This window comes from Typopeltis vanoorti, chromosome 16 (assembly GCF_054136105.1).
Source record: "Typopeltis vanoorti isolate ZY-2024b chromosome 16, IOZ_Tvanoo_1.0, whole genome shotgun sequence".
NCBI lineage: Eukaryota > Metazoa > Arthropoda > Arachnida > Uropygi > Thelyphonidae > Typopeltis > Typopeltis vanoorti.
In genome coordinates, this window is record NC_143564.1 from 59,969,548 (window position 1) to 59,994,719 (window position 25,172).

The window sequence follows — 25,172 nt, forward strand, 5'->3', positions numbered from 1 at the left end:
ATAAACAACTTGGATTAGTGTTATTTTAATTATGGCAGTATAGATTGGAATGAAGAGGTTACATTTATGAATAAGGAAAATGAATTTCTTGAGAGACAACTATCTCAGGTAGCATATAAGGGAAGCCATGAGAGGATCGAGAGTTTTGGATCTGATCATTTCATCAGAGAATGTAATTGTGAGTGGGGTTTTGCACGTTCATCCAGTTGGTGAAAGTGATCAACTGGGTTGTGTCTAGCCATATGTGGATATCTGTGAGTAAAGGATACATGTAGAAGTACCAGGCTGGTGAATAAAGTAAGTGTTAAATGGATGAATTAGAGAATTAAGCATGAAATCTGGAAGAACAAGACACTTTGGAGGCAGTACAGGAATACACTGAGTGGTGAGCTATAAGGGGCTCGCCAGAGCTTTTTCAAAAAAAAATAAATAAATAAAAATAATTTTTTGAAATACGTAGGCTGTTCAATAAGTAATAAGACTATATATATACAGAAAACAGATTACCTTTAATCGTCATCATTTACATGGTCTTTTTTGAAGTAACTACTGTGAGACGCGATGCATTTGTCCCAACGATGCGTCCACTTCTTAAACACATGTGAGAGTCGTCCGTTTTTTTGAGAGTTCTTTCAAAACCGCCTCTGCAGCTTTTACACATGCTTTGTTGCTTTCGAAATGGCAGCCTCTTAGTGGTTTCTTGAGCTGAGGAAACAGCCAGAAATCGCACGGTGCGAGATCAGGACTGTATGGAGGGTGTGGTAGGATATCTGTGTTGTTCTTCTGCAAAACGTCCACTACACAACCAGCAACATGTGGCTTTGCATTATTGTGGTGCAATAAGAAGCCATTCTTCAGCAATGGACGCTTCCTTTTGACGTGCTTGATGATGATCGCTGTTGTGTTGATCCTTGTCTCTGTGATGGATGTTGAAGGTCTTCCCTCACGTTCAAGATCTTCCACATTTTTCCTTCCTTCCTTAAAAGTTTTTTGTCAGCAAAAAACACTTGCCCTCAACATTGCTTCATCATGGAAAGCTTCACATATCAGATTAAAAGTGTCCGATGCCGATTTTTGCAAATGCACACAAAATTTAATCGCATAACGCTGTTCCAAGGACGCTTCCATTTCGAAGACTGGCCGCACCTTGTAGGCACGCCGATGAGCACTTGCGTTTAGTCACGTGACACTCTGGTACATCAGCCCGTATACGCCATCTGTCACCTCTTTTGTTAATACATACAGCAACATTTCTTTATTCCACAGAAATTAATATTGTGATGAGTGGTTTCGCCACAGTAAAATTAATCTTATTACTTATTGAACAGCCCATGTATATTAAGCGACAAACTCATACGGTTACCTAACAAGGTGATTTTATTAAATAACCTATTATAGTTACTGTTACCACCATTTTACAAATAAGAATTCACTTTTGGTAATCGCATATAAATAAATAGGACTATAAAATAATTCCCCTTGATTGGTTCTGTTGATTATCACTTGAAGTATAAAAACAAGAGAGAAATATAATGTACTTCAATATTATTGTGTTTAGATAATATATATTTATTCTTTATAGATTGTTTGTCATAAAAACTTCTATTGCAAATAAAAGAAATTTATTTTGTTTATAAAAAATGCGGACTATTTCATATGTGCGATTATAAAAGATTTTATTCTTATTATATTTTTATAGTTAAATAATGTTTTTCTTATGTAAGATAAATTAACACAGATGATTGTGTACTAATATTTCATGTTTAGATCATGAAATATTTGTTTAAAAATGATAGCCTTTTCAAGTTGATTGTTCCCTCATACTTTTTGATTGGCATTTGTACACAAGCTGTATTAATAAAAATTTTTGTGTGAAATACGGCTTGTTTTTTGCTCGCCGATGCGAGCCCTTTGTTAAAATTTCCATAGCTCACCCTGAATACACTCCCTGAGCAAGCCAGGAGAGTGACATGGTAAGGACAACAAAAGTACAGTATAAGTAGAAATTAGCAAATCAGGCAAAAAAAAAAAAAAAAAACCCTATGGAGTTTTTTTTTTTTAGGTATGTAGCAAGTAGAAGGAAGAATGAATATGGTAGGACGATATTAATGGATGAAAATGATAGAATGGCAACTGCTGCAGAAGATATTGTTGAGGTACTCGGCAATCAATTTATAAGGGTGTTGCATCTTCATCAGGGTGAAATCATGAGAAACTCAAGTGTAGAGGACATAGGAGAGGATGTGCTTATTGTGAGCAAGCATACCAGGAAATAAATAAACTTGATGTCAGTAAGGTGATAGGCTGATCTTGTATATTTTGATTAGGCTGATTAGGCTGATCTTGTATATTTTGGGTTGTGATGAAGGTATCAGAGAGTGATTGGTGAGAACTAGGATGCAGAAATGGGTTGATAATAGCAGTATTCTCTGTGATTATCAACATGGGTTTGTTAAAGGGAGATTGTTTTACTAACTTATGTACAAGGTGATATACGTCTTGGACAAGGGAGATGCATATATGGTGGTATACTTAGATTTTGCAAAAGCTTTTGATAGACTGACTGACACATGAAGAAATTGAAACGAATCGGATTGGATAACACACTTCTGAGGTGGATCGGTGACTGGCTGTCAGATAGGTATTAGAAAGTTGTATATGAGGGGGTGCAGTATTCTGAAGGTAGGAGGTCACTAGTAGTGTTCCTCTGAGTCAGTTTTGGGGCCATTGTTGTTCAATTCGTATATTAATGATATTGGGATGGGTTTAACTGGTGATATGCAGCTGTTTGCAGATGATACAAAATTGGGGAAAGCAATGCAAAGTCGAGCAGATGTTATGGCCTTACAGGAGGACTTGAATTGATTGCATGGAATGGGCAGGTAAGTGGAACTGTCAATTCAATGTTGCAAGGTGTAAAGTTTTGAAATTTGATAAGCAATGATTGGATACAAAGTATACACTTGGTGGGAAAATGTTACAGTAGAGGAGACGAGAGATCTGGGAATGATGGTGGACAGGAACCTTAAATTCAGGAGCCACATTATGATTTCAAATCGGATAATGGCAACAATTATCGAAATGTATTTTTTGTAAGCAAACTCTCAGTCGATGCATACAGATAATTACTAAAATAAAGAGCCAAAAGGCTTTAGTTTGGCAATGCAAAATTATATAAGCCAAGTGGATATTAGATCCAGCATTATTTCAAAGCCGAATGTAGAAACTGAAAGTTTTTTACAGTAAGTTGACCAGAGAGCTTATAGGAATAAACTCCCTGGCATTCATGAGTTGCCTTAGTGTGGACTACTTAGAAGACATAAGCACCGCTGAAGTGTCTAATAAAGATGATGGGTGAGAAAATAGTAGTCATAATGGGGCACTTTAATTATCTCAACATTGATTAGATAGCGGTGAAATGTCATGAGAAGAATGAAACCGAATTTATTGAACTGTTGCAAAACAACTTTCTTTAGCAGCATGAAGCAGTAGGAATTCCAGATGAAAAGAGTGTTAGATCTGATTATAGTGTTGGTGGGGGAGGGTCATTTAAAGATGTAACCATTCTTCCTATGGTTGGTTGACAGTGATCTTGTCTTACTCATTTGAGAATCTCTTTAAGTTTAAGAATTTCTTAAGTTCAGAAAATATTACATGTTGAACTATAAAGCATGAAATTATGAGCAACTGAGGAGCATGTAGGATTCTGCACCATGGTATCGGTTGTAGGGTGGGAAGGATATTGACACTGCATAGGAAGTGCTTAAAAAATACTTAAATGATGAAATATCAGAATGTGTCCTTAGAGTTGGAAGAATAAATAGGATAGAAGTGAAATGGAAATTTCCCTTCTACTAAGTACAAAGAATGATGATGATGTCATTCATGAAAATGATAAGCATTTGGCCAGAAAAGTCACAATTATTGTACAGAAAGCTAAATCTGAATATGAAAAGAAACTAGTTCTACAAGCTAAACACAACCCAAAAGAATTATATTCTTATGCCATTTCTTTTGTTAAAAGTAAAAAGCAAGTAAAACGAATGAATATGAAAGAATAAGTGTACTCAATGCAGATATGCAGGTGATAGATGCAAAAGAGATTGTTCAAGTAATGAGTGCCTATTTTGCAAAAAGCTATCAACCTGGTGTGTCTAATATTGTGCTCATTGCTACCTCTCCAATGGATAAAGAAACTCACCTGTTATGAAAGGATGTTACAAAGACTCATATACCCAATTATCTTACCTATCAATATCTCAGTGGTGGTGAAGATTAATGTTACCACTGAGATAGATAGACAAGTGTAATGGATAGACCATGATATTTTTTTGTATTTTGCTAAGGCCATTTGACAAAACACAGCATGGAAGACTGTTGTATAAATTGGAGAATATGTGATTGGATTATAAAATATTGTTGTAGATAAGAGAATGGCTGACTGACAAATATCAAAAAGTGGTATATGGGGGATGGTAGTCTGCAAGATTTAAGATAACTAGTCATGTTCCCCAAGGATCAGTGCTTGGTGTATTGTTATTCAGTCTCTTTACATTAATGACATTGAGAAGGATTTAACAGATGACATACAGCTATTTGTTGATGATTCAAAAAGATAGACAGAGTAATCAGAAATTGGCTGATATGCAGGACTTGCAGAGTGATTTGAGTAAGCTGGAATTGTAGGCATGTGAAAATGGCTGTCAGTTCAGTGTTAGTCAAGTATTGTCCGACCACACACACAAGAACCTTGGCTGGCACAGTACCAAGAAGAGTCAATTCATGTGGAAGTGGAGAAAGGAATAAGGTGATGTACAAATTTGTCACTAACATGTGAAATTATGTATGCTATATGTAAAATTTTCCAACTGTTGTATAAGCAAAATAGTTACCACTTTAAAAATTAGTTGTCATCAAAGAAAAGCTAATTTTCTGATGTATAATAATAAACACTCATTGATTACCCTATTATCAGAATGGATTCACTGCTTTCTACCATGTGGAGAGGTGTCGAGGGGGTCTCATATCTGTGGTCAGACAGTAAAATCATGCACTTTGATGTGATGAGATATCCAGTGTCATATTATATTGATGGGATTATGCTAGAAGAAACTGATCGGGCTAGGGATAGTAAGTTGAGGTTTAAGAGGCATATAACAATTTATTGCAAATACAGCTCAGAGGATAATTGCAATGCTGTAATGAACCTTGACATGTAAAGATAAGAAAGTCATTTTTGCCTACTTACAAGACCCTGATAAGATCTTGCATGAACTATTGTGCACGGGTCCTGGTTTCCGTGGTGATTCTGATACAGTGGAGAGCGCGCAAAGGAGCGTGATAAAAATGATATCAGGTTTGTGGAATACTAATTATGAAGACAGATTAAGAATTCATGGACTGCAGACACTACCAGATAGGAGAAAGAGGGGGATGATATGATTGAGACTTATGAAGGAAAACTTTTGAAGGAAACATACAGGATATCAGTAGATGGAATTTTTTTTTATGGAGTTTGGGGAAAGGAAGAGATGGTTTCATTGCATTGGATTGTGTGATTGAAATGGATTACCATTAGATGTTGTGTGTGGAAGTAGTGGAAATGAATTCAAAAACAGGTATGATAGCTGGTGTGGTTAGTATGTGACCTCTCTCGATGAGTCCCTGAGTCCCTCTTATTATTAAGAATAATAATAATATTCCTTTTGGCTTTAACTGAAATAAATCCATGTAGGATTTATTTCAGTTAAAGCCAAAAGGAACTTTATTTCTCTCCATTTTTACATAAATTGGCTCATTAATGTTTGTTTTATTTAGGATTCTCAATCTTACTAGTTATTGAAATTATTGATGTGGTTTTAGTTATTTTTTCAGAAGCTTTCATATAGAAGGTAAAGTTGTTCTGAAGTGATGAAAAAACTGTTGATAAGGTAATGATTAAGTAAACCGCTAAAAAGTAGTTTATTTAATGGAGCTTTCTGCTAGTTCCATATGGGAAGGGAGTTACAGATGAAGACTTTTGACTTATGTTTCTGTCATATAAAGAGCAGCTTTTGTGTTAATCAATCCTGTCTTTCTCTTATGTGAATTCACAAAGGAATAAAAATTTCTGTTGAAAGTAAATTGAAATGCAAAAAAGGTTTATCCATGTAGAATAACTGTTAGCTTATGAAGACTGAAAGAAAGTTATGCACATTTAAGTATTTTTCATGTGATTTTAGAATACGTTGGTGCTTACATAGTTAAGTAATTTAAGATTTGGTGTTATATATATTTGTGGGTTTTGTAAATTAAAGATTTTTATTTTGGCTATAAGATGTTTGAAGACTCAATCTCTTAATGGGAGTTAAATCGGAATTTAAGAGTCTACGTTACTTATGAGATATCCTCGGATATGGATCTGTGTGCAGACTAGATTGAGTTCAGGTGTTTTCTTTTTGTTATGAATTTAAGAGTTGAACCACTTGGAGTGTGAGGAAATAAGTAAAAACAAATATACACCTTTCACAAAAATTGGTAAGGGATTTTTTTTTTAACCATAGCAACACTATATTTATTTGATTTGCTTATCATTGTTATGCTTTTACGACTTAAATAAAGAGCAGTGACATGCAGTGGAAGATGATTGTCTCCAAGGCCGTATTCATGGGTGTGTGAACCGTGCGGTGGCACAGGGCTCCGCAAAATGCAAAAAATTGAAAAAAGAAAATCAATTTTTTTAATTATTATATAAATTAATATTGTAATTATTATATAAAAAAATGTTATTATATAGAAAAATATATGTATATAATTTTACGACCAACTATTGTTGTTGTTAAGCGAATAAGATCATAGCGCTAGAGCGGTAGTATTTGAAACTACTCTAAGATTTATAACAATATCATACAACATGGTGTTAAATAGGGAAAAGTGCATTTTAAAACAGGTGTTTTTAATCATTTTAAGGAGTTTTGATTTTAGTTTGATTTTATGAACAAGTAAGTATATATACATACTGTTATGGCAATTTTTTTATGTGACATTACTTGCAAAACATCTTAAAAAATATATTTTTTAAACTGGTTTTAGGTTATCCGACATCAGAATTTTTCTTCAATAGCATTTTTCATTCTATATTAGATTTATTTATTTTCTAATATTATCTATTTGAGATATATTTTATTTATCAGGTAAGTAATTTTGTTTTAATTTATTTACTTATTTTATAATTAAATCTATTGTATTTAATTCTAGAGTATGACTAGTTGTGAGAGAGATTATTATGGAAGAAAATACCCAAGTGGGTATGAAAAACTAAAGCGAAAACAAGAAAAAGAAGCGGCTGAGGAACAGCAAAGAAATTCACTGTTTAAATTTATGAAGTTGAACTCATATATTTGTTCAGATATATCAGTTGATAACGGGAGTTCTGAAATAACTACAAACAGTTCTTCGGCTTCAACATTAATTAATAATGATAGTTCTGAAATACTCAAAGGAAGGGGAGAACACGATGCGTTTGGTCAAACAATGAGTATTGAAGATCCTAAAACTGAGACACCAGAGGAAGGTGAACTATTTACTATTGATGATCCAGCAACATAGCCCAAAATTTTGAACAACGCAACACTAACGCAAATTGTACAACGTGGTCCACCATCTCCTCTGACTGAAAATGATTTTCCAAAAGATGACAACAAGAGGTGTTTTTCCACAGCTCACTATGTTAGGACAATTACAAATGGAGAGAAGCAAAACAAAAGATGGCTTGCATATTCAAACTCTTCCAAATCTATTTTTTGTTTTTGTTGCAAATTATTTTCTTCTGATGATAATTATTTATCTAATAATGACTTTTCTGACTGGCAACATGTAAGTGAAAGATTAAAGTCGCACGAACAAAATCCAGTGTACGTGAAATGCATGTACTCATGGACACAAATCGAATGTAATTTAAAAAATCACAATACAATTCATCAGGTAAATCAAAATGTGATAAAATTTTAAGCAGAATGGCATTTCTTTATTTATTCGAACATAATTTAGCTTTTAGAGGTAATTTTGATACTTTGTACACAGCCCATAATGGTAATTTTTTTGGAATCATATAATTAATTGCAGAATTTGATCCACTTTTAAAAGATATTTAATGTGATGTATATAGGTAAGAAACAAAATTCGTATCTATCACCCATTGTGCAAAATGAATTCATTGTTGATATGGGAACCAAAATTCATCAAAATATTGTAAATATGATACAACAGGCAAAGTACTATTCAATAATTCTCGATTGTACTCCTGATGTTAGTCATCAGGAGCAAATTTCAGTAATTTTTAGATTTTTACATATATTTGAAGCAGATATTGAAATATTGAAAAAGGGGTGCTTAAGGGTCAAAGCTATATAACTGAGAGGAGACCTCCACATAGCCTTTAAAGGAATGCATAGAACCGACCAGGGCTGCTGACCTAATGTCCAATCCTCACCTTCTCGTGCACCCTGTTGGGTATTAACTTGGATACTGAACGAACGAGAATGGGCTGACAATTTGGGATTTAGCCAACCAAATTGTATTCTTATTGGTTAAACCAAAATAAAAAATGATGGTACAACATGACAAAATTTCATGCTGGCGCTGGGGCGTCGCCCGGTTAAACAAGGCTCCCGTTGTTTTTGCCAGGACGAACAGCGAAAAGTCAGCTACTGGAACAAATATGAAAACAAACCCCCAACTCAACATCACCAGAGTTAAAGATCAGTACTATCAACATAAGAAGCCTGAATGGCAAAGAAATGGAGCTAGCTGAAGAATTAGATAAGTACCAGATCGACATAATAGGGGTGACTGAAACAAAAAAGACAAAAACGGGTGAGATCTTTCTGAGCAATAAATACAAAATGTTATATTCAGGCAATGACAATCAAGGAAAAGAAGGAGTAGCCATAGTATTCAACACAAAATACGAGGCTAATCTTCTTGAATGGCAGTTAGTCTCAAGTAGAGTAATGTGGGCAAATATGAGAATGGGATACTGGACAATGAGACTTATTTGTGCCTATGGTCCCACAGAAGGTTCTACCAAGGTAGAACTGGAGGAATTTTTTGAGGCTTTAGAAAAAGCAACTGACACAATGAAAAAGGAAAAGTTGGTCCTTGTTGGGGATCTAAATAGCAGAGTAGGTTGCGAGACATACAAAAATATTTTGGGAAAATTTGGAGAAAAGAGCAAAGCTAATAATAATGGCAAATATCTGTTGGATTTCTGCTCAGGACATGGACTGGTTATTACTAACACCATGTTCCAACATAAAAAAATGTGCACAAATTCACATGGAGAGAAGAGGCTAGGAATAAGAAAAGTCCCATTGACTATGTTATTGTGTTGTAGTGATGTTTTCTCCCTGGTGCAGGACACCAGAGTGTACAGAGGATTTGAAATTGGAAGTGATCACTATTTAGTCTTGAGCAGGATAAAATTGAATTTCATATTGAAAAGAATAACATGTAAGAAAGTTTTAAAGCGAATAAAAGTTGAGCAGCTCTCAGATGTGAACTGTAGACTAAAATACACAAAGATTATTCAAGAAAAAAATGAAAGAGTTTGAGAACAGGAACCAAACCTTATAGATTCAGTGGCAAACTCTGAAGAAAACATTGATTGATTCTGCCAGAGAGGCATGTTGTGAGGTTGTATGCAAGGATAAAAAAAATCAGAACCCCCTGGTGGACACAGGAAGTTAAAGAGGCAGTGAAGGAAAAGAAGAAAGCATATCAAAAGTTACTGTCAAATAAGTCAGCTTGTGCCCTTAGAGAATATAGGGACAAATGCAAGAATGCTAAACACTGTAAAACTAGCTAAACAAAATTCATGGGAGGACTTTGGCAAGAATATAGAAAATAAATATCACGAAGGTGGCAAAATGTTCTGGAGGTTGTTGAAGAAGCTTAGGAATGGAGGAAAGAGTGCTGTAAAAGGAGTTAGAGATCATAAAGGTGACATGAAAATGGGAGAAAAAGATATCCTTGAGGTATGGAGTAATTTCTTTGAAAAACTGCTAAATGAAACAAGCAGTGATGACAGCAAAGTAGTAAAAAACACTGACCAGGCATGCAGTCAGGAATACATATCCATACTTGAAGTAGAAAAAGCCATCAAAGGCTTGAAATGTGGAAAGGCAGCAGGAGTAGATGATATTCGACCAGAAATGCTGAAGAATGGTGGTATAAGAGTCTTACAGTGGCTGCACTGCATAGTTCAGAAAGCCTGGACAGAGGGACGAATTCCCAATGATTGGAGTAGAGCTCTCTTACTACCCATATATAAAAAAGGAAAATAAAACTGAATGTGAGAAATACAGAGGTATTTCTCTAATGAGTGTTCCTTGCAAGATCTATGCAAGTATACTTGAGAAACAGTTGAGAAGAATTGTGGAAGAAAAGCTTGGTGAAGAACTAGCTGGATTCAGTCCAAATAGGGGCTGTCAGGATCAGATCTTCACTTTACAACAAATAGTTGAGAAAACATGGGAATATAACAAAGATCTGTATTTAAGTTTTGTCGATTTGGAAAAGGCATATGACAAGGTACCAAGAGAGAAGCTATTCAATACGCTGCAGTTATATGGTGTCAATGGGGCATTATATCAAGCAATACTTAGTCTTTATATGAGTTGTAAGTCAGCAGTTAGAATTGAAGGGAGTACAGGAAGATGGTTTAATGTTAAATCCGGTGTGAGACAAGGATGTACATTATCCCTTCTGTTATTTATTATCTATATGGATCGCATTATGAAGGAAAGTGGTATTAAACATTATATCAAAATTGGAGATGTTAATGTTATTACCTCTTTGCTTAATGCGGACGATGTTATACTTCTAAATAAATTCGCTACAAGTCTGCAAGATTCTCTGAGTAAATTGAATAATTGTTGTATTAGATATGGAATGAAGGTCAGCAATAAAAAGACAGAGACAATGAAAATAGGCAGAATCGTTGAAAATGTCAACTGTGTTGTGAATGGAGAACCAGTGGAACAAGTAAAACATTTGAGCTACTTAGGCACGATTTTTACTGAAGATGGTAAATTAAATATAGAAATAGACAACAGAATCAGCAAAGCTGGTATGGTGGGAAGTCAATTGAATAAATTCATATGGAATAAGAGAGAAATTAGTTGGAGCACTAAATTAGCTGTATACAAGACAGTGTTCAAACCAGTTATAACTTATGGATCTGAGAGCTGGGTCAGAAGTAAAACACTTGACCAAAGACTAGAGACCGCAGATATGAGAGTCCTGAGAAAGATTAGAGGCATGAACCGGTGGCATCAATATCAATATCATATTAAAAACGAGGATAGGAAATAACTTGACATTGGCAGCATCCAGGAATGCGTTAGCAGAGCTAATCTCACGTGGTATGGTCACCTAAACAGAATGGGCGAGGAAAGATTAGCAAAACAAGTGTTCACTGCCAGGTTGGCAGGAAAACGACCCAGAGGAAGACCAAGATATAGGTGGATTGATACGGTACAAAGTGCCTTAGACGATAGAAATGTAAGATCTGATAATGTTGGAGTCTTATCAAGTAACAGACTGATTTGGAGGAAAATTGTAGATAGGAAGTTAGTAATGATGTAATTTTTTTCATGTAGTACTATCATATCCTGTACACCCCTTGAGGGTACATGGCAGGAATTTGATGATGATGAGATATTGAAATTCGTGAACACTTTTTGACGTTTTTAACAACTAATGACACTGGTAAAGGTATATATGAAAATATAAAATCACTTTTGAATAAATTAAATCTTAAATTGTCAGATTGTAGAGGGCAAGGGTATGATAACGGTGCGAATATGAAAGGAGTATATAAGGGAGTCCGTGCTTACAATTTAAATGAAAACGAAAAGGCAATTTATACACCTTATGCTTGTCATAATTTAAATTTGATTTTAGGGGATGTCGCAAAATCATCAGTTATAACAATACATTTTTTTAATGTTATACAAAAAATATATACATTATTTGCTGCCTCAACTTCACGTTGGGACATATTAAAGAAATTTGTTGAACAATTAACTGCCAAACCGTTATGTGATACAAGATGGGAATGTGGAACAGAATCAGTTAGAGCTGTACATTTTCAAATTCCAGAATTTTTAAATGCACTAAAAGAATTATTTAAAACTGCGTCAGATAATACTATCAAAGTAGAAGTAGTTTCAATATTTGAACAAATACATTCATTTGAATTTATGTTAAGCCTTGTAATTTGGTATGAGCTTTTGTCAAAAGTTAATTTAGTAAGTAAAGTATTACAAAATGCAAAAATTCCCATAGACGTAGCAACTAAGCATATTAAAGAGTTAATACAGTACTTTGAAGAGCAGAGAATATCAGGATTTGATAGCTATTTTGAGATTGCTAAAGAACTATCAAATCTATTAGAAATAGAAATTAAATTTAAAGAAAGTCAAGTACGTTGAAGAAAAGTATTTTTTGATTATGAAACGCCTGATGAATCACACATAGGTGATAACAAAGATAATTTTAGGATAAATTTCTTTTTTGTAATTTTAGATACAGTCATACCCTGACTTACACAAATCCGGAGTTATGCGGTTTCTTATATGTACATATTCCTGTTCCACTTCACGCCTCACCACCAGTCGGATCTTTCAGGCGCCGGCTGCATTCGCCAGTGTCACACATGCTGTGAACAAGCACTGACGTGTTTTGCATAGTCTCCATTCATACATGATTTTTATAGTCTACAAACCTTGCGATTGTTTAATGTTTAATGTTCTTGATAAAAATTTTATCACATAAAAAATAATAATGTCATCCAAAAGAAGCAAGTCCGATTCGTCTACAGCTAACAAGAAAAGAAAAACATTGACTTTGGAAACAAAACTCAACATTATTAAGGATTTTGGAGGCGGAATGAAAATTTGTGAGCTAGCAAAGAAGTTTGATCTACAGGAATCCACAGTAAGAACAATCATAAAAGAAAGGTTTATAGATTTTGGAGGACATTGATTCTAACGAGGAACGAATTGTAGCTGCAAGGTATAAAAAAATCATTAGCTTGCTATGAAGAAATTTTGCGTGATGACAAGAAAAAGACATTATGCCGTCAGACGAATCTATTAGATTTTATGAAACCATCGACATCGAAATAACTTTCTTTTTTTTTATGTACGAAAAACTACAATTATGATTATATTTCTTAAAAAATATAGGTGTTTTTGTAAACCTTTGTTCCCAATTGTATGTTTATATATATAAATTACATGCAAAATTATACCCCGAGTTATGCAAATTCAACTTTCGTGATTTTTTGTTGGTCCCCTCTACCGCGTAACTTCGGAGTTTTACTGTACTGCTCTACAATCTATCAAAAAAAAGATTTGAATTGTATGAAATTCAGAAAAAATCAATCGGATTTCTTTATGTTATGAAATTAATAAGAAAAATGACAGAAAATGAATTAATATTTTGCTGCAAACAGCTGTATCAAAAATTAAATAGATATTGATGAATCGGAATTTTACAATGAATTGATTATTTTTAGAAATATTGTTCCAGAAGATGCACCCGTTAATATTTTAAAATTCATAATTGCAAATAATTTGTCGGATATTTATCCAAATATTACTACGACATTTAAATTATTTTTGACCAGTCCAGTTACGGTCACATCAGCAGAAAGGTCATTTTCCAAATTAAAATTAATAAAAACCTATTTGCGATCTTCTATGTCTCAAGAAAGTTTGTCGTCCCTGGCAATAATATCTATAGAGCATGAAATTGCAAAAAATTTGAATTTTGATAGCATTATCAATGATTTTATTGATAAGCGCATTAGGTTAAATAAAATTTAATATATTAAGATTTCTTTTAAATCTTATAAGTTGTTATACATATATTTCATTCTTTACAGTAAAAATGGATATTTTTTTCATATTTTTACATTATTATTTATATTATTAAATAAATCATTATTCTGGCGTACTTAAATTGATGCTAAAGAGCATATTTGTTTATTTATGTGCATAAATATTTTTCATATTTGATTTAATTAATTAATTAACAAGATATTCTTCCATTTAAAATTTCCATAAAAGTTACTAACTTTCATGGACCCCGCTTTTCCATTTCGCACAGGGCCCCACAAAATGTAGAAATGAGCCTGATTGTCTCAACCTTGGCAGGGAACATCCATACCATAAGTCTTGATAGTGGTGTGTGTGGGGAGGGGGACAATCTCAATGAAATTTACACATAATGAAATGGAGAGGAACCTGGCTACTTTGCCTCCTTCAATGTCTTAATGCTGCAAATTTAGTCCATTTTAGGTCCTGGTGTAAGTTTGCTTTTTCCATGTGGATGAAACACATGGAAAAATATCATTTCATGTATACTGTAATATGCAACTGAATCAGGTGACAAATTCTTCCAAAACTTTGTTCTGGTCAGTTGTTTTACTTAATATATATTTATAGTCTTGCTTTATTTGATAAATAAACATAATTCTTACAGAACATTTGTGTTGTAATAAAGGAAGATGAATTATTTAAAAAAAAAAAAAATATATATATATATATATATATTTTCACTTGGTTATAAAACAGATGCGAAAAAATTATATTTTTGTTTAATCCTTAATATTAAACAAGAATGATATTCTTGTTTAATCATTTATCCAAGTTCGTGATGTCATCAATTATTCATTTTTACTGGTCTGGGTAGTGATCCTTCGCATAATACATAGCATTATCTGCACCCAAAATTATTATTAACATCAGACCTCGGTGGAGTCAGACATCATGGGAGGTATGCACTGTTACACACACACAAAGCACATCAAACCGTGCTTTAAATTCATTCAATGTATCTGCATCACCATAATGTCAGGCAATGCATTGTGCTGCACGCACTGGCCACTCTCCATGCAGAGAACCTGCTCACACCCTCTTTATAACTTCCAGAAATGTCCCCTTTCCCGTTGACTGACTTGACTTATTACTCTTTACACCTATTAGGTGCGTGAAGCCACGAGTTTAGTGCACCATCCTCTTTGGTCCAGTGCTGCTTCTCTTGCTCTCTCCCAGCTTGACCATCCTATTTTGTTTCATTCTTCAATTACCATCTGGTGCCATGTCATTTTGGGTCTTCCTCTCTTCCTTTTACCATCAGGCGCCCATGTCAATTTTGTTCTTGTGTGTTGGCATTCTCAATACATGGCCTATCCATCTCCTTTTTTAAATCTATTGTAATGGGTTTGGTTTTTGTTTTGTTGTATATTTCAATATTTGAGATTTTCTTTGGCCAGTAAATTTTGAGAATTCTGCGAAGATATTTTGTTTGGAAGGCATCAATTTTATTTTCTAAAAAAAAAAAATAAATAAATAAATAATTCATAACACGATGGTAAGAAACCTGATCTCTCAGAAAGGGATTTTCTTTCCTCCATGGAGCTAGATTTTTTTTATTTTTTATTGCAATGTCCTCATTGGTACCATCTTCCATGTTGAGAGTTGCTCCGAGGTAATTAAAGGTGTTTGTCACTTCTACTTGATTTCCATTTAGTAAGGATTGGGTCATTCTTTTTAATGTTGATTTTTAATATTTTGGTTTTCTTCTCATTGATCTGTGAGCCTGTTAGTTTAGCAGTTTCCTTTAACTTTGTTGTCTTAATTTTCATGTCTTCAAATCTAGATTGATAGTAGTACAGTGTCATCATCATAGTCCAAATCTTCTAATGTGGTGTCAATGTTCCATCTTATTCCAGTTATCAGGTTTTTCACGTTATGCTGCATTATCTAATATATGACAATGATGAAAAGTGTTCCAGACATGACACATCCTTGCTTAACACCAGTTTTGATGTCAAAACTTTTAGAAGTTGTTCCATTTAATAGAATTTGTCCTTTACTTCCATCATACAAATCTTTTATGATATTTATTATTTTATCAGGGAATCCATAAATTTTCAGGATTTTCATAGACATTCTCTGTCTATGCTGTAGAATGCTTTGGCAAAATCAATAAAATTGAGATACATAGTTGAATTTAGTTCAACACTCTGTTCAGTTATGTTTCTAAGAATAAAAATTTGATTCGGTGTACTACTTCCATTTCTAAAACCTGCTTGTTCTATTCTTGGAATTTTCTCAATGCTATTTTTTTATTCTTATTATGATTCTAGTGAAGATCTTTGATGGTTTCTGACAGTAGGCTAGTTCCTCTCCAGTTGGTGCAGTCTGTAAGTTCACCTTTTTTTTTTTTTTTTTTGGAATTTTGACTATTTGTGATTCTTTCCAGGTACTCGGAACCTTCTCAGATGCCCATATGAAATTAAATAGTTTATACAGTAGTTGCTGATATTTTGAAGTCAACTTCGAGCAGTTCAGCACTAATGTTATCATTTCCACTTGCTTTTCTATTCTTTTGGATCTTAATTGCTTCCATGATTTCTTGTACTGTGATCTCTCCCATGTTTACATCAAATTCATTTATTATTCTCTTCGAAATTGGACTCTATATTCGAGTTTATAGAATCGTATTTAACATTTGACCATTTTTATCTTTAATCCCACATTCATTCTTCTGATAGGTTCCTCCAAGTTGCCTTATAATTTTATAAAATTCTCCAAGATTACCGGTATCATTCGCTCTCTGAGCATATTCAGTCAACAGCTGATAGTAGTTTCTCTTGTCATTTCTGGCTGAGCACTTCGCCAACTTATGTACTTCTTGGTATTGCTTCTGATATTCTCCACACAATCTTTCTGACTTGGAGTTATTTATTTTCTCTTTTATCTTCTTCCTTTCTTCAGTTAGTTATAATGTATTTCCTGTAATCCATTCTTTGTGTGACTTCCCACTTGCCACTCCTAAAATATCTGTTGCCGTTTTGTTGAAGACTTCTTTACACTTTTCCCAGTTGGCTTCAATCGTATTTTCCTCATCATTTTCATTTGATTCTTTCAAAATTGACAATCCATTCTTTAGGTCATTGGTAAATTTCTCTTTTGTTTTCTTTTCCTTCAGTATATTAATGTTATATTTAATTTTTTTATTGTTTCTTGGTTTGAATTTCTTGCTAGCTTTAATTTAACTAATGCAGTTGCAGAAAATGGTCTGAAGCTACATCAGCTCCTCTTTTGACCCTTATATCTTGTAATGTCCTCTTGAAAGTATTACATATAGCAACGTGATTGATCTGGTTTTTTGTTTTTCCATCAGGGGAGGTCCATGTTATTTTGTGAATTTCCTTATGTTTGAAGATACTACCTTCTATGATGAGGTTTTTAATTCACAGAAGGATGTAAAAAAGTCTCCATTTTCATTTTGTTCACCACTCACTTCATTTCCTATAGCACTTTCATCTTCTGTCTTTCTTTTTCCTACTTTAGCATTCATGTCTCCCATCAAAATTTATAAGTCATGTTTAGGAACTTTATCAATCACTTTTTTGAAGTTGTTCGTAGAATTGTGCTTACTCCATTTCTTCGGCATCATTTTTGGGTGCATATACTTGTACAATGGTCAATTTCATGAACCTGGAGAAAAATCTAGCTTTAATTATTCAATTATTTACTGGGTTCCATCAGACTTTTCCTTGCTTTCTCACTTACAATCACTGCAACTCCTTTTCGCATGTCTTTCATCATCTCCAGAATACAGTATGCAATTCCTAAGATATCAATACCGTATTTACTCATTGACTATTATCTCATTGACTATCTGACTAGTTTTTCCAATGTAATGCATTGTGCAAACATTCCATGTTCCAATTTTAATTTTAGGGTGAGTGATTGACCGCATCTGCATCGTAGATGGGTCCAAGCCTTATGGAATGACTATTTACAGGACTTTGGAGATGAGCCAAAGTCCTGTAAATAGTTATTTTTCAGGGGACCACGAGTTGTATCACTCTGCCCCAAGGGATTTCTTGCTTCACTCTTGGTTTCTGTGATCATGGATTTTTTACAAGGATGGGCTAACCCATCACTCAACCTTCCTCTTTTACCCGGGCTTAGGACTAGCATAGGGATGAGCATAAGCTCCACCTATGGCAGAATTTCCCATTCTATGAAAAATTTCTTCTACATTAACCTGGTAACAATCCTTTAACAACTTAAATGTCTCAATTATATCCCCTCTCTTCCTCCTATACAAAGTTTTGCAAACTGCATTTCCACGATTTGCCTTCATATCCCAAAGACCAGTTACGACCTTAGCCAGTCTTCTCTGGACCTTTTCCAATAAATCCTCATCACCATGAAAACCAGGGAACTAAATCTGTGCACTATAATCCTGTGAGTCCTGATCAAGGCCTTATACCATGGAACCAAAATCCCTTTATTTCTGCACGTTAAGGTCCTCCTTATCATTGCCATAATCTGATGTGATGACTTCACAACTTGTGCTGTATGACCTCTAAACTGTAAATCCTTATTCACCATTACTTCAGGGTCTCTTGTCTCTTCAACTTTCTCCAAAATTTCCCCACCTAGTGTATACTTTGCATCCCATTTTTGCCTACCAAATTTCAGGACCTTATGCTTTGCAATATTGAACTGGCAGTTCCATACTTTTGCCACATATAATCTATTCAAGTCCTCCTCTAAGGTCACAACATCTACTTGATTCCTCATCACTCACCCCAGTTTGACACCTTCTGCAAACAATTCTATATCACCAGTTAAACCCATCCCGATATCATTAATATACAGATTAAACAATGGTTCCCAAACACAAAAAACCCCTGTAGCACACCACTAATGACTATTTCCTCTTCTGGTATACTGTATCCAATACTCAACTTTTGATATATATCTGAGAACCAGTTGTCTATCCAGCTCACTAATTTATTATATAGTCCCATCTGCTTCAGTTTAGTTACCAACTTGTGGTGTGATAATCTATCGTAAGCCTTTGCAGAATCTGGGTATAGTATATGCATCTGCCTTGTCCAATACATTCATCACCAAGTGTATGCAAACAAAGTTTGTGCATGAAGCATCTTCTTGACTAGAAATCCTGCCTCTATCTGTATATAGAGGCCGAATTTCACATTAATTGCCTTAGTATCCCATAATGCAAAATACGCATCCTTTCAGTTGTGTATAATACTATGCGTTATGGGAGGAGCGTTACACAGCCCAGTTTTGACTCTTATTGGGAGTCTCATTGCAAGAGTCTGACTCAAACCAGATATCAAGGTTGAAGTAATGCTGAAGTCATATGTTTCCCATATACATTTAGCAAAAAGGAGTAATGCCTTATTATTAGAATACTCTGGATTAGAACTAGTTTTTGAAAGTTTTTTTTTTTTTATTGTTGTTGTTTGTTTGGTTATGCCAAGAAAGTATGTTCTTGTTTAATTCTTTATCCAAGTGTAATCAAACAAAGTTTGCACATGAAGTATCTTCGTGACTAGGCTACTTACATCATCATCAAATTCCTGCCATGTACCCTCAAGGGGGTGTACAGGATATGACAGTACTACATGAAAAAATTACTTCATTACTAACTTCCTATCTACAATTTTCCTCCAAATCAGTCTGTTACTTGTCAAGACTCCAACATTATCAGATCTTATATTTCTATCGTCTAAGGCACTTTGTACCATATCAATCCACCTATATCTTGGTCTTCCTCTGGGTCGTTTTCCTACCAACCTGGCAGAGAACACTTGTTTTGCTAATCTTTACTCTCCCATTCTGTTTAGGTGACCATACCACGTGAGATTAGCTCTGCTAACGCATTCCTGGATGCTGCCAATGTCAAGTTATTTCCTATCCTCGTTTTTAATATGATATTGCCATTGATGCCATCTGTTCACGCCTCTAATCTTTGGTCAAGTGTTTTACTTCTGACCCAGCTCTCAGATCCATAAGTTAAAACTGGTTTGAACACTGTCTTGTATACAGTTAATTTAGTGCTCCAACTAATTTCTCTCTTATTCCATATGAATTTATTCAATTGACTTCCCACCATACCAGCTTTGCTGATTCTGTTGTCTATTTCTATATTTAATTTACCATCTTCAGTAAAAATCGTGCCTAAGTAGCTGAAATGTTTTACTTGTTCCACAGGTTCTCCATTCACCACACAGTTGACATTTTCAATGATTCTGCCTATTTTCATTGTCTTTGTCTTTTTATTGCTGACCTTCATACCATATCTATTACAACAGCTATTCAATTTAGTCAGAGAATTTTGCAGACTTGTAGCGGATTTATTTAGAAGTATAACATCATCCGCATAAAGCAAAGAGCTGACATTAACATCTCCAATTTTGATATCAGGTTTAATACCACTTTCCTTCATATTGTGATCCATATAGATAATGAATAACAGAGGGGATAATGTACATCCTTGTCTCACACCAGATTTAACATTAAACCAACTTCCTGTACTTCCTTCAATTCTAACTGCTGACTTACAACTCAAATAAAGACTAAGTTGCTTGATATAATGCTCCATTGACACCATATGACTGCAGCGTATTAAATAGCTTCTCTCTTGGCACCTTGTCATATGCCTTTTCCAAATCGACAAAACTTAAATACAGATCTTTGTTATATTCCCATGCTTTCTCGACTATTTGTCGTAAAGTGAAGATCTGATTCTGACAGCCTCTATTTGGCCTGAATCCAGCTTGTTCTTCACCAAGCTTTTCTTCCACAATTCTTCTCAACCGTTTCTCAAGTATATTTGCATAGATCTTGCCAGGAACACTCAGTAGGGAAATACCTCTGTAATTCTCACATTCAGTTTTATTTCCCTTTTTATATATGGGTACTATGAGAGCTGTACTCCAATCATCGGGAATTCGTCCCTCTGTCCAGGCTTTCTGAACTATGCAGTGCAGCCACTGTAAGACTTTTATACCACCTTACTTCAGCATTTCTGGTCGAATATCATCTACTCCTGCTGCCTTTCCACATTTTAAGCCTTTGATGGCTTTTTCTACTTCAAGTATGGATATGTATTCCTGACTGCATGCTACTTACATATAGAGGCTAAATGATTTCATGTTATTATTCACATTTTTAATTTAATTTATAACCTAGTAAGAAAAACTTGCAACAATTTGCCCTAATCCAGAGTATTCTAATAATACAGTTTTACACCTTTTCACTAATTATATATTTAAAATATATGAAGTTACTGGCATCTATATATAAGTAGCCTAGTCGTGAAGATGCTTCATGTGTAGTTTTGTAAAAATATGGCTTGTTATTTCTCGTTAGTTACTTGTTTGATCTGTATTCTTATATATCCTGGTGATGCTTTGACTTATATATATATCCAGGTGATGCTGTAACAGTGTAATATATTGTCACTTAATTTTTTTCGTTCCCCTTTTTATATTCCAGATTCCTACCTTCTATATTCTATACTCCTTCTACCCGAGAACAATTTGGGATAACACTCCACCATACACAGTCTTTGATGAATCTTGTTTGAAGCCAATCAGCTATCCAGCTTACTATCTGCTTACTTATCTAATTCCATCTGTTTCAATTTTGCTACTAGCCTATTGCATGGCAGTTTGTCAAAGACCTTTCAATAATCCAAGAACACCACCATATATACATCTCCTTTATCGAGTGAATTTGTTACCTAGTTTTAATACATGTTCAGATTGCTGAAACATTACCCCCCCCCCTAACAAAACCATGCTATTAACATCAAGTTATTTGATTCCTCATATACTTTCTGGTGTGTATATATGGTGGGGGTGGTCCAGATATAGTGAATAAGGACTTGTGAACCAACAGGGCCATAAAGGGCAATGATCTTGATTGTAAGGGAAGTGGCACTACCATGGTTCCCTAGCTGGATCTATCCTCTGCTTCTTCTACTTTGAAGAAGAAGATCCACTCACTTTAATCTTTCCTATAAGGCCTTATCAGCCAACTCTTCTTATTTTATGACCTTTATGCTATTAGAGTACTATAATCGGCAAGAAACTCTCTGATTCCGATCTTTGAGTATCTTATTCGGTTTTAAAACTATGCGGGATTTAATATCCCCTTAATTTAAGCAATGGAAGTATTTATTTAGATTTATTACACCATCCATGCCTCGATATGGTACAAGAAATATAGTACTTCCAGTAGGTTATTAAATCTTTCACAACAAAATCTCTTTATCATATTTATTTTTGAATCAGTGCATTGCAAAAGACAAGAAAATGAGACTTGAAATGACAAAAGACAAGAAATTAGAAAATTACTGATATCTAATAGTTACCATACAATACATGAATTCAAAACTTCATTCATACTTCATTAATCATGAATAATTACTCAAATGTAATACTTAGTGAACTCTCTTATTTTTTTTCTCTAATTAAATCTCAGATAATACATTCTATATCACAAATACTAAATATTATTCACACAGAACAAGAAATTTCTAGGTGCGCATTAACAATTGTAATTAGTCATCGACCATGCACCACACATAGAGTCACGTTATATGACTCTCAGATTTTCGTCTTAAAGAAGACTTAGTCGATTGACTATTAATCACATTGGCGTATTTCATTCCCTTTGATTAGAACAGCTCTGTGATGTGATAATAAGCAATTAAATTAACACACATTACTTAGTGAACTCTCTTATTTTTTCTCTAATTAAAATCTCAGATAATGCATTCTATATCACAAATACTAAATATCATTCACACAGAACAAGAAATTTCTAGGTGCGCATTAACAATCGTAATTAGTTATCAACCATGCACCACACACTCATTATGACTCTTAGATTCTCATCTTAAAGACTTAGTTAATTGACTGATAATCACATTGGCATGTTTCATTCCCTTTGATTAAAACAGCTCTATGATGTGATAATAAGCAAACACATTAATCAAAGGAAATCTTAATTAGGCCAATCTTTCTTAGGGAAATTAACTATGCTTACGTTAAACTCTATAATTTTTTCACAAATCTACGAGTGTTTAATGTACCTTAAACCACTATTTTTCTATATTAAATAGTTCAGCAGTTCCTTGAGGGGGAATTCTCTTAAATCACAAACATAAAATAATTAACATTCAGGCTCACGTGGGTCTCTAACTGTCTTGCATACGCCTTCCCTCCTTATTTCTTTTTCTTTTCTCTTCCGTGTTTTCTTCTTTTCCTTGATGGGTGTCACAGGGCACTATTGAGGGATCGCGTCAGCCATCGGGATACTGGATAGGTTTCCTCCGGCATCTTGAACTGACCAGCGAGGAACTGCGTAGGTTGGTGGACATGCACGTACTCAAACAGAGCGGCAAAGCTTGAACCAGTATGACAAGATTTCCCCTTAGACTGTAACCTCCAGTTTATCCTTGGCTTCGGACTGGAAACTCCCTTTGTGGACGGACTTCCATCTCTCCCCTCCGGAACTAATCGACACCTCTCCTTCTTGACCTCTTGTGGACAGATCACACAAGATGAAAACAGGAAGCCTTTCTCAACAAAATTCCAAACCTTATATTCTCAATACCCTGAACTTTGGGTTAAGTTTCTTGGACCCCAAATGTCCCCGTACATGTCTTGTTACGAGAACCCTGTACAACAGCACGTGACTGGCAGTTCTCGAACTTTCACCGATAAAACTTATTCTTTCCCTTTGATGTCCTTAATCCGGCTACGTGGCCTACGGGACTTTCCGACTGATGAAGGCCATCCCTTTTCAATACTGACCTTGAAGGTCACCTGCTACAGGACTCGCAAATACGTTTCAAAAGGAACTGCCGACTTACAGACACTACCCTTGGTTTCAAACATCCTACTTCTGCTCTTAAAAAATGAGTGAGTTAATTCCCTTTGGGCTTATTTTGACCTTTATACAAAGTTTAAACATACAAAACATAGATACATTATATACAAGGTTTTTAAGGTGTGTTCCTATAGTAAAAATCGATGTACTGGAGATCTTATTAATTTTCGTAACATCGAGTTTTTACAGTTTGTTTGCTTAAACTCTGATAAAGGATTAAAAATATATAAAATTTCTTGGCATCTTTAATTTAAAATACTACTTTGCTGTGTCATTAGAGCAGAGTGTATTTTATATATAATATCAATCTCACATATGAAGCTGTAGAACTTAGTTTTTAATATTTGCATGCAGAGCATCCTGTTTATTGTATTCTAAATGCATTTGCAAATTCAGATATTATTTATTGAGTATGAATGTTAAATTTAATTTTATTTAATTTTAGGGGAATTTGATGTGGATGAAGACTTTCGTTGTAGAAGTCAACTTTTTGATAGGCTTGTAGAATTTTTTCCAGAGCATATGACTCAGCCCAAAGGTAATTTGGTTGATCTTATTACTTTCTGACTTGAAAGCAAAATCAACCTGCTTAGAATCTCATTGCTATCCAGTGTCATAAAACTCTGTGAAAGTCATCGAAAATAGAATCATGAGATAACAGTCCATTAACTCAGAAGTAATAAGACATCGAAACTGCAGCTGCATTTTTGTATCATGCTTAAAGCAAATGCTGTGCTACGCACCACGAATGTGTAAAATTCCATAATTGTTAAAAAAAAAAAAAAATACTAATATTTGGTGCAGTTACTTCGTTATAATTCTCAGTTAACTAATTTAATTAGCATGATTAGATTGTTATCTGTTACCTCTGCAAAAGTTCCTTGAAATGCATGATGTGGGAGGTGCTGGAGTTTTTAATGTGATACATTATCACTGTGTGGAATTTAAGGTCCATCATTTCATAAAATATGATATGAGACTGTATAAAGAATAATGTGCTAATCCTTATAAATTCATAATCTCTCCGTTATATTCAGCATCACAAATATGTTTCTCTGTATGATTCAATAAACATCTCTAAATTCAGACTAAAAAAAATTAACTACCTTTTCCAAGCTCAAATTATTTAGTCATAAAATATTGTAATTATTATATTTAGAGTAACTTTTTTTCATTTTAAAGAAATCATTTGATAGGCCTTCTATATGTCACTGTTTTTTTTATTATATTCATTTTTAAATTTTAATTTAGAAATCTGATATTTGCTGAAGCACTTCTTTAGTTCATTATTTGAATTTCCATAAATATCAGATACATTAATTGTGGACATTAAGGCAAATTTTAGATTTAATATTTGTGGTATGGTTGTTGTATTTGGTTCCCTTC

General features: G+C 34.2%; 1 protein-coding gene across 1 annotated transcript in view; it reads left to right on the top strand.

The window, feature by feature from the left end:
* muskelin (muskelin 1) overlaps nucleotides 1-24,353 on the top strand; it is a 411,065-nt gene extending 386,712 nt beyond the window's left edge. The window contains exons 21-22 of the mRNA XM_090406668.1: nucleotides 17,140-17,172; nucleotides 24,232-24,353. Coding sequence (XP_090262794.1) covers nucleotides 17,140-17,172; nucleotides 24,232-24,353 — 155 coding nt within the window. The remainder of the gene's footprint in view (nucleotides 1-17,139; nucleotides 17,173-24,231) is intronic.
* Nucleotides 24,354-25,172: the final 819 nt, after the last annotated feature.